The 10,782-nt window shown below is 44.5% G+C and overlaps 1 protein-coding gene across 1 annotated transcript; it reads right to left on the bottom strand.

Annotated features, from left to right (window-relative positions):
* Positions 1 to 2,815: 2,815 nt before the first annotated feature.
* LOC101167609 (mitochondrial coenzyme A transporter SLC25A42-like) lies at positions 2,816 to 10,772 on the bottom strand. The gene is made up of 8 exons (XM_004067595.5): positions 10,492 to 10,772; positions 10,066 to 10,159; positions 7,672 to 7,783; positions 7,524 to 7,549; positions 7,055 to 7,221; positions 6,061 to 6,177; positions 3,768 to 3,919; positions 2,816 to 3,662 (listed from the first exon to the last, which is right to left on the bottom strand). The coding sequence occupies exons 2-8, from the start codon at positions 10,150 to 10,152 to the stop codon at positions 3,337 to 3,339; spliced, it is 987 nt and encodes a 328-aa protein (XP_004067643.1). The 5' UTR covers positions 10,153 to 10,159; positions 10,492 to 10,772; the 3' UTR covers positions 2,816 to 3,336.
* Between the last annotated feature and the right edge of the window lie 10 nt (positions 10,773 to 10,782).

The following is a 10,782-nucleotide window of genomic DNA, read 5'->3' as shown; positions in this document are numbered from 1 at the left end:
GCCTATATTCCTGTTTTCTTCATTTGTTTCTGCCTGGAGGCTTGAAATCATGAACATGAGTATGATGCACGGACCATAATTATGCAGGATTCAAGATTTATGAACTCAGCTTATCTGCACCATGGCGTCATGTGTGTGTGTGTGTGGGGGGGGGGGGGGGGGGGGGTCTCCTGATCTGCACTAAGTGCTGCCTTGGCCTGAACACTCCCTCATAGTCGTGTAGGCCAGCAGTGACCTCAGAGCTTTCACAGAGAAGTGGAAAAATGTCTGATCTGAGGGTCTAAGGCAGGGGTGTCCAACTCATTTTCACTGAGGGCCACATCAGCATAGTGTCTGTCCTCAAAGGGCCAGACAGAACTTATACATGTAACTAAAGGTAATGAAAAATAAATGTAACTACTCCTTAATGTTAAATAACTCATTATTTATTTATTATAACTTTTTAAAGTGACAATCACAGTTCCATAGAAAACATATGTTTGCTTGTTCCTCTTGCATAAATCCTTTTAAATTTGATTCTGTCAGGTTAGGTTATATGGACAAGTCCTATTGTATAGTTGCCCAATCCCATATTCCACGTCCGATCCCCCCTAGATATGAATAAATACACACCAATTTTTTTTTTTTTTTTAAGAAATTATAAACTTTTATGGTCTCGCAGGCCACATACAATGACATGGAGGGCCACATTTGGCCCCCAGGCCTTGAGTTTGACACATGTGGTCTAAGGGCAGGAGTGCCTAGTCACTTTACTTTAGTTTACTTTCATGTTTATTATACAATAGGTCTAAGTCTAATAAAGATCAGCCTTACATTCTTGGCAACACGCTGTATACGTCACTAGAGAGCCATAAACATGCAGACACGTGTAAACATGGCCTCATCAGAACTTCATTTGGAAGAAACTGAAGGCCGACACATCATGAGGGGATGCAGGTGGGTACCCTCTGCTGTGACCCTCAAACCAATCCTCAGGTACAAGTACATGAGAAAACACTAGTGGTAGCTTTTTTATTGGCATTTTTTAGGGCTTTACTTTGTATTTGGACATAATTGTCTGCCCACGCCCCATCAGAGGATGTTGTGGTTCTGTGGGCATGCTTCCGCAGTGACTACTCCTCACCATCTCATCACCTGCAGCTCATTACAGAGATGATTTATTCAGAGATGGAGCCGTCGGCAAACACCAGATTATTGTGCCTCATGAGTGAGATTCTGCCAGCCTGTGTATTTGCCTCCCTGCAAACTCCGCCAGTCTGCTCACCTGCCTTCCTGCCAGTCTGCTCACCTGCCTTCCTGCTCACCTGCCTTCCTGCCAGTCTGCTCACCTGCCGGCCTGTCATTCATCCCCTCTGCACATAACATTAAAACCCAGTTCGCCACCCTATTTTTGTGTCCGCGCTTGGATTCTGCAAAGCCCCACCAGTTTATCAACAGAGGAAGTTATTCATGTGAGATCTGAATACATGCAAATGGTCCCCTCCCGCTTCAGGCACAGATCCAGGTAACCTATGGCAACAGAACCTTCAAGAAACCGCTTTCCAGCCATCCTTCCTCATCTTCCTCTGCCTCCATCACGTGTCATTTATTGCAACGACACACTTTCCTCACGATTCACTTCAAACCTCAATTTTTGGGTCAGGGCTTTGTTTTGCATCGATACATTATTTGTGGATTACAAAACAACAAACATTCTAAAATGTCCTATATTTAATTTGCTAAAAAGCAGCTAAACATTTCAGTTGGCTTAACGTTAGGGTCAGACCTGTGTTAGCCTGGTGTGATGTAATAAAAGGATAAACCAAACACCCTTCCTAGATGTGACAGAATCCATGAATGCCGTGCAGTAGAGATGCCACCATTCACTTTCCCCACCATTATGTTTGAATGGTGTGACACCGTTTGCTTTCAAACCCAGAAATGCTGCACCCCTGCTTCTTCCTCACTTGCATTGATTCAGTTAATGCAGTACCAGGATGTTGGGTGAGCTCCCATAATTCATAGCCAGGGTCAGACGAGCACGTATGGGGAGGGGGGGGGGGGGGTTCAGGACAAAAACAACCGAGGGAGATGATGGTTGAACGAGGAGGAAGAAAAAAAGACGGTCTAAACACGCTGACATGACGTTCAGATGAACCAGCTTCTTTACTCTATAACAGGAAGACGACCCCCCCCCCCCCACACACACACACACACACCTGTTTTGCACCTCTGTATGCTCCTGCTTACCTGCAGCAGGTGTTCAGGTGTTCATTCAGTCAGAATGTAAAAAAGCGATCAGCAGCAAGACGGGAGAACTGGATAGGAGCAGGCTGGATGTAAATGAATCATTTTAAACATATTTCCATCCTACATGCCTGAAAATGATGCCTTCAGAAGTGAAATAAAAATTAAGGATTATTTCAAAGTTAAAAAAAAAGAAAGTTTATTGTCTATTTGTGCTTGACTCCTTGTTCACATAGATAGCTGAGCGGTGACAGTGGTCTAAATCTTTACATCAGTGGGATCTAAACTATTTTCCTCACATAGAGTGGGGGGGGGGGGGGGGGTCATTTACATGTGCAGAGAGTCTTTGTTTACCGCCCTGCTCCATTTCTGACATCCACTTTTACAGGCAGACTTCCACTCATGCTGCTGGGAGTCTCGCTCTTGCATGGCGCCCTCATGTGGAAAAGGAGGCTTCCTGCTCAGGGCCGCCATCCTTCACTGCAAGGTCATGCTGAACAGACGTCTGTGGATCAGTTGTAGCCATGAAATGTCCACGGCAATGACAAAACACTCCAATAAAGGAACTCAATGATTCCAACATGAACCATTTGCTGATTTACATCGATTTTTATTGATTAGGGTCTATGACACATACATGAGGACGTTCTGATTCAGCTCAGTCTTGGAGGGACAGAGAAACTGTGCAGGCCTGCTGACACAATCCTCTCCCATCAGTATAAACTCACTGGTCCCAGGCACCAGCATTACTTTAGCATATATTCACTTTGTAGCACAAAATGATCAGTAGAACTAAACTCCAACACGGAAACTAAAGAGACTGTAGTTTAAGGTTAAAGCAGAAATGACAGTTTGCTTCAGTAGAAATCATTAAAACCCAGGATTTTCCTGCTGATTCAGGGTTTTTTCTAAGCGTTCTAACCGCTCCAAACGGCAGTTCTTTAGTGACAGTCTGATGTGCTGTGATTTGACAGCCAAGCTATGATGTCCATTAAAAAAACGAGCCTCGTCTCTCTGACCGAAAGCTCCTGATGTGCGTTTTTCCCCCCACAGCTGGACTGCACAGAGCAGACACCGTCCTCACCATGGTCTCTCTGGCTCACCCTCCATTCAGCTGATGGAGTAACCCATCTGATGCAGCTTCAGCAGAAGGTCGTGAGTGATGTCAAAGGCGGTGAAGCTGATCCCCACGGCAACGGGCCCTTTCAGCCAGTTCATGCTCAGGCCCTTGTACAATCCGCGCACCACTCCTTCCTTCGTCACGATCTCCCGGATCGTCCCCACAATCGTAGAGTAGGATGAGCCTGTGACACCCGCCGTCTGCATGCGCCGCCGCACCACGTCCAGAGGGTAAGAAGCAGACTGTCCGATGAGGCCGGCACAGGCTCCGAAGACCAAGCGCTCATGGGGGTAAGGCTGACATCGCTTTGTCCTTTCTGCACATACATTATTGGGATAAAAAAAAAAAAACACCAACCGCTTGAATCCACGCCATTTCACTCATCAGAATTCAAACGTGTCCTGAACAGAACAGCGATTACCTGCATGGAGTTTTTTCAGGGTTTCATAAGTAAAGAACGTGATCCCTGCATATGGGATGACACCGAGGATGGTGGGCGTGAACCCTCTGTACAAAGTCCTCACTCCTTCTTCTTGGGAAATGCGGACAAAGACGTGCATAATGTTGCTGTACCTGTAGGGGAAAATTCAGTATCGGATAATTAAAGCTCCTTTAATCCTGACAAACTGACGTGTACTCTCCGATTCAGTACGTTTCCACACCGACTGGTTTCCTACAAAGGTCAGTCGTGCTGCGCTCTCTGCTAACGGCTGCTTAGTGCAGACAAAAGCGGCGCACATGAACAACAGAGCTCACTGAAAACGTTCCCACCAACCCCACTGCCTCCCTAGGCATTCTGGGTAGTTTAGTCTATCACATTATCTGACCGTTTTGCTTGATGCAGTCAATACTGTGGAGTCAAGTCAAGTCAACTTTATTTATAAAGCGCTTTTAAAACAGCAGAAGTGGAGCACCTTATGGTCTGATAAGCAGAGTTCCACTGATGGCTGTGGTACAGTGGTTAGCGCTCTTGCCTGTCCTTGTGGGACCTGAACCAGGACACCAAAGTCTGTGTGGACTTTGCATGTTCTCCCGTCGGTATATATGTAAATAATATGTTTATGTATATTATTTTTATCTTAGTATTTTTCAATCATAATTCATGATTAGTATTTATGACAGTACTCTATAGAAAGTATTATATTTTATAGCCACATAGATTATATTATAAAACATTATATATAAATAAAGAAGCTGCTTGCTAATGTCATTAATATTGATGAGGAATAGGGGGTGAGTTTATATAAGTTTATACTTCTTCTCACTCCTTTTCGAATATGTATAGTCTTATAATTGTTCATAATATATGTGTTCATATTTCTTTTTCTGTTTGTGTTTATAATAATGTTTTTTTTCCTCTTTTTTCTCGAGTGTGAGCGTTTTCTTTATTTTCTCTTTTTTTTTTATATTTGAAATAAACTTGTTTCCATTCCATGTGTGGGTTTTCTTCTGGGACCCCGGCTTCCTCCCACCGTCCAAAAACATGCTTCATTGGTTCCTTGGTCACTCTAAATTGTCCCTAGGTGTGAGTGTGAGTGTGCATGGGTGTGTGATTGTGGCCCGGTGACAGACAGGTGACCCGTCCAGGATGCCCCCTGCCATCCCCCACAAGTGGCCGGGATAGGCTCCAGCAGCCCCGTGACCCCGAAAGGGACCAAACGGGTTAGAAAACGAATGAAAAAACATTTACAACCAGCTCCAAACACAGAACACCATGTGATCAAGTGCCTACATGTTTCTTCAGTTATTAGTGTACCGTGAAACAATCTCAGTGCTATAATGGTAATTTAGTTAAACAAGCAAACAGCTGCCTCTGAACCTGCTTTAGTAAATACTGCTAAACAAATTGTGTTGTAGTTCTTTAAATGATCCGGCCAATAAAACAAAGCATGACTGAGTCGTAAAGGTCAGATATCACGTTTTATGAACCCTTTATGGCTGTAGGAACATACATCAACACTAAAAGCCCAGTCAGAACTTTTAGAGGAGATCTAGAATTCAATCATTAAACCAATCAGATCACAAAGAGATGAGCTCACATTTCTCCCCATGAACGGCAAAAATTCAAAGTGGACTCGTCTCGGTTGTGTTTGAAGACTTGGATTGCTTCTCTTACACACTGCTTTGTTCCTGTACAGCTATGCTGGGATCCCATTGGTCCGGAAATGAATGCAATTCTGTCTGCTGACTTAAACAATAATCTTGTTTTTACTATTGGGTTTGATCGATGCTGTTATAAATTAAACTAAATTAAAATGTTATAAATACAATAGCCAACTTCACAAAATGCATACTTTCTGTGCTAGAAAGGGTCTTCTTATAAACTGGGTCAGAAAGTCCTGCTGAACTGTGTGTCTCTGGATTGTTTGACCTGTCGACTGTACCACAAAGACGACGTTTGTGCAAAGACATGGGATATATGACCACAATTATCAACACAGCATTTATGTTTCAGTGTTTGTCCTGCGTCACTCTTCTTATCTCTTCTGTACGCTTTGAACACGACTCCCTGTACATGTATTTCGTTTTTGTATTCAAATGTTGCGTTCTGGTTTGCTGCATTTAGTTAATGTGTTAAAAAGCTCTCTATACACATAAAAAGTAGGTTCAGGTTTTTAAAATAAGTCTAGATGCCTGTGAGAAGTCCTCTCGCGTTGTGGTTTGGGGTGCTGGCCAATGATGGCCAGTTGAAGGGCGGCTCTCTGATCACTTACATTTCTTTGGCAGTGACTGCCATTCTGGCTCGGACCACGTCCAGAGGGTAGGTGAGCGTGGCGGCAGTGGTACCGGCCAGAGAACCTGCCAGTAAACGTGGGAACGGAGGTAGGGCCCTGAAACAAAGACAGCTAATCTTTACAGTCAGTCTAAAAGGCAAACACCCCCCCCCCCCCCCCCCCCCATCAGTCATGCCGCCTCCATTTGGAAGACTCTCCAAGCTGAACTCCAACCGGACAAACTTGGTCTGCCAGCATCTGTGTTTTAGTTTGTTATTGTTATAACACTAAATTTACTGCTGCTGCTACTACAACAACTACTACAACAACAACTACTACAACTACTACTACAACTACTACTACAACTACAACTACTACAACTACAACTACTACTACAACTACAGCTACTACTACTACTACTACTACAACAACTACTACAACAACTACTACTACAACTACTACTACAACTACTACTACAACTACTACAACTACAACTACTACTACAACTACAGCTACTACTACTACTACTACTACAACAACTACTACAACAACAACTACTACTACAACAACTACTACTACAACTACTACTACAACTACTACTACAACTACTACTACAACTACTACAACTACAACTACTACTACAACTACAGCTACTACTACTACTACTACTACTACTACTACTACTACGTGTTGTAATTCTTTAGCTGAGTTTAAAAGTGGGTACATATCACATCTAGATGTTGATTCCTTCATATAAAAGCTGGAATTCTTAACTTTGGTCTCATTTTTGTCGTTTGCTCTGAAATCCAAATGTCTCCAGTACATAAAAAAACAGGACTGGACTTTGCTGCTGCAATACTTTTGGAAGGGATTGTTTGCAGAGGAATTCACTCATCAGCAACTCAAACAAGCTGCACTTGACGGAATAGACTGGGAAAGTTTTAAGATGCAGAATGTGTTCTCAGACAGAACGAAGCCCAAACTTTGTCCTTACCTTTCCTGGGAGCCATAATCCCCCCCCAGCAGTTTCTTGTACTGTTCATGTGAGCAGAACTGGATGGCGGCGTAGGGCATGACCCTCACCATGGTCGCAGAGTTCCCCCTCCACAGACTGAGCAGCCCATCTTTCAGGTACGTGCAGTAAATGAGCCGGAAGGCCTCCTGGACAGAAAACGGGCCGATGCCGCTGATCTTATTGCATAATCAGAAGTGATCCAACATGAACAGTTCTGAGGATGACTGTATTAACGTCTGAACCAGAATAAGTACAAGAACAATGGAGGGCAGAAATGGCCGTGAACTTTCTGCATTTGTGCTTTTCCAGTGTGCTGCAGAAACCCTGACAAATGTCAGCTACTGGGAAGCGCTGATACAAATGATCACAAGCACGTGCCATTTACTGCCTGTGTTATCACTGAGAGAAAAACACCATAACATTTACGAGCACCTCGTGCTGGACTCACCCTGGCCGAGAATCTTTTCGAGGACACTGCAACAACAAGAAGAGCAGCCGTTAGAAACCCGTCCAGTAAAAAGAGTCAAATATAAGCAAAGAGAAGGTTGTAGGTTAGAGGAAAATAGCGACTCTCTCACAGCCATGCATAGCCTTACCCTGGAAAATGATTTTGGTGCGATCCAGGGGAGCAATAACTGTTTTGGCCACAGCTCCAGCGAATGCACCACAGAGCAGGGAGTCCACAGCAGACAATCGGGGCCTCAAGTCCTGTTGGCAGACACATTTCTCACCTTCCAAACAGATCAGCTTCCATTCTAAACCTCCTCAAAGCAGCAATAAGGTGCTTGTTTTTAAAGTGATAAGGTTTCCCTTTTTTATCAGTTTATCATTGTGTAGGTCACATGCTTATCAGCACCCACTGCTATCTGTCAGGAGAAATTGGTCCAAAGAATGCACAACACTAAACTGTTGACTCACAACAAAGAGAGAAAACACCGTCATGGCCTTTAATCAAGGCGAGCCGTTTGTTTGAGTTAAAAACAAACGTGTTTCACCACTCACACTGGACAAACAAAGGATTCATTCATTTTGAACCTTTTGGTGGGCTGAGTGGCCTGAAACCCCCCCGTAAAGACCCTCTCTAATCAAAATTGTGTTTTTTTAAACATGCTCTTGTAGGATTTTTCTCATGATGGAGGACATAAGTACAGAAAATTAAGCCTAAAACTGCGTTTCTGAGTATTTCTTTGTTCAAATCAGGAGCAGATGAAAAAATGTCGTTGGGAAAAGTTTGTACAAACAACAACCATCAGGCCATAAGCTCCATTCTGATCATCCACTGTCAGCCAAACAGATCCATGAACGTCTCCGTTTTCCTGTCTGGGCAGGAATCTGGATCAGAACTGGCCGGATGGACAGATCTGATGTCGCAGCGCTAATCTTAAGGCCCGTACACACCGGGACGAATATTCGCCAGGCGTTATTCGCCAGCGTTTTTCGCCACGTTTTTTGTGTTCACACCCAGGCGATTTTCGCTGACGGTGAGCCGAGTGAACATGCAATTTCATTCCCTGACATTAGATGGCGCTTAATGTAAACAGAAATACTCCTGTACACAAGGTGGCGCTGCGCAACTTTACGCTTCTTAAAGTCGCTTTTCACTCAGAAGAAGAGAGCAAGTATTTACGCGCTTGTCAGAATAATACAAAGAAAACATGAATATTTCAAGCACTAGTAGCTCCAACTGGTGCTTGGTTCGGGGATATTTTAGAATGTCCGTCATTATTTCTTTGCGGCTGTGTAGACGCTACTTGGCGTCTATCTTCTTCGCTGGTATGTGTGCTCAGCAAGGCAGTTTTGTGTTTGAGCGCCCCCAAGTTGTGTTTTACTGTAACTTCAGAAGCTCCAGACACGTGTGCAAAAGCGCCATTCTCATTGGTCGAATAGATTTCGACGCGACGCGTCGAAAAAAAAAAACGAACCCGAGGCGTTTTTTTTTTTGACGCTTTGGCGCGTGGCGTTTTTTCGCGTCGGTGTGCACACTCTCGTTGGTGCCCTTTGTTTAGTCACGAGGCGTTAAACGTCGGCGAAAATCGCCGGCGAAATTCGTCCCGGTGTGAACAGGCATTTAGGCTGGGGCTGTGAGGGGCAGTAAGCTAACGGGAGCGCATGTTAACAGATGGATGACGGGAAGTGGGGGCGAGCTCACTCTGTGCCAACAGTCTAAAGAACTACTGCTGCACTGCAGAAACTATGTCCTAGAAAGTGATACGGGTTCTTTTGATTTGGGCAAAAAATTGACCTAACCAACAAACATCTAAACAAACAAACAAAGCTCTGACGCAATTTATGGCCACAGCAACATTTTACAATTGAGTCCTTTGATTTTTTCCACTGGACCTCAAGGAAAATGCCCCAAACTGTAGATTTGAAAGTGATAGTGTGGACATGTTTGCACTAAGATCAGGATTACAAGGTTGTGTCTGCATGCTTTGCTGCAGCTTCCTATATTTTTATAAAGCAAAATCAGGTTTGAATGCCAGATAAATGTTTCACAGATAAATCACTTTAACAACAAAACTAGGCTAAAAATGAGAAGAACAGTCTTTCAAAAAAAAAAAAAAAGGGCCAGAATGGTCAGTGTGCAGAAGTCAAGATTAATTTCACAATATTTGGAACTTTTGCACCTTTCCCTAAGCCTGTGATGGGAAATAACAAAAAGGTTGAACTGTCACTAGTTTGGCTGTTTAAACATCAAGTAAAGAAGTATAGTTCTTGAGGTAGCTCTGAAGTAAACATGAGCAGCCTGCAAGGGTCTCCAGAGTCAGCGCCTCCATAAATAGACTTGCAGGTGTGACCTTTTTGTGCCTGTTTACAACATGTAAGCCTGTAGGAGTCCAGAGCAACACAACCCAGCACGAGCCTGAAGAGTCTCAGCCACACTGACAGACATGTCACGCACTTTTCAGCGTTTTCCTGGATGATTAAAAGGTTCCTGCAGCCATAAACAGAACAGGCATCATGATCGGGTCACCTGTCTGTAAACTCACCTGGGTCTGGCTGGACGCAGGCAGGGCCAGCACCGCGGCCTGAGCCACGGGCAGGCGGCTCTGGTGCTCCTGCACGGGGTGGGCCATGCGTGACCTAAAAAAGACCCCAAAGCGGTTAGAATGCCGTACACACAAATACATGCGCACGTGCATGAATATGCCCGTGTTTGGTCGGAGTTACTCGATTCGTACGTGAGACTACAGCTGTGTTTCCAAACACCTCAGTGTGCCGCGTTCAGAGGGCGAGCGAGCGTCGGAATTCCAGCTTTTATGAACCAAACTCACTACCGATTATGTGTACGGCATTACCAACAGAGAGATAATTAATGGCACAAACAAACACAGTCTGATTCAAATAGACACGTCCATGACCGCATGTGTGTCCAATAATCTCCGTGTGTCTGAAAAGATCCAGTGTTTACAAACCTCCGAGCCTGGGGAGATGTCGGTGGGTCAGCAGTCTGCCCTAAAGCTCCTGCAGCACAACTCTTGTTTACTTGCAGGAGGCGTAGACTCTAAACTCAACCTGACATGCGTCGCCACGTCTTCCAGGTTGTTGACGTCTTGGGAGATGTTTGCCGCAGACACCCGTCATGCGTTAATATCCCGCCTGGCAGAAGACGTCTAAGCTTTCCGCTGCGGCGCTAAAGATTCTTCTGGATCTCGAGGAGGGGCAGAGCGTGAAAGCAGTCGACTCCAACCTCCAACTGCGAACAT

This window comes from Oryzias latipes, chromosome 4 (genome assembly GCF_053564925.1).
Source record: "Oryzias latipes strain Hd-rR chromosome 4, Olatipes_Hd-rR_3.1".
Taxonomy (NCBI): domain Eukaryota; kingdom Metazoa; phylum Chordata; class Actinopteri; order Beloniformes; family Adrianichthyidae; genus Oryzias; species Oryzias latipes.
The sequence above is the reverse complement of the archived record's forward strand: the minus strand, read 5'-3'. Positions and strand labels throughout refer to the sequence as shown.

What these genes read in the sequence shown, in the direction of transcription:
- LOC101167609 (XM_004067595.5), bottom strand. Translation starts at nt 10,152, where the DNA reads ATGGCCCACCCCGTGCAGGAGCACCAGAGCCGCCTGCCCGTGGCTCAG. An exon ending in CTGCGTCCAGCCAGACCCAG is followed by an intron (nt 7,784 to 10,065) that starts GTGAGTTTACAG and finishes GTCTGCCAACAG; the next exon opens with GACTTGAGGCCCCGATTGTC. An exon ending in CGAAAAGATTCTCGGCCAGG is followed by an intron (nt 7,222 to 7,523) that starts GTGAGTCCAGCA and finishes TTTTCTGTCCAG; the next exon opens with GAGGCCTTCCGGCTCATTTA.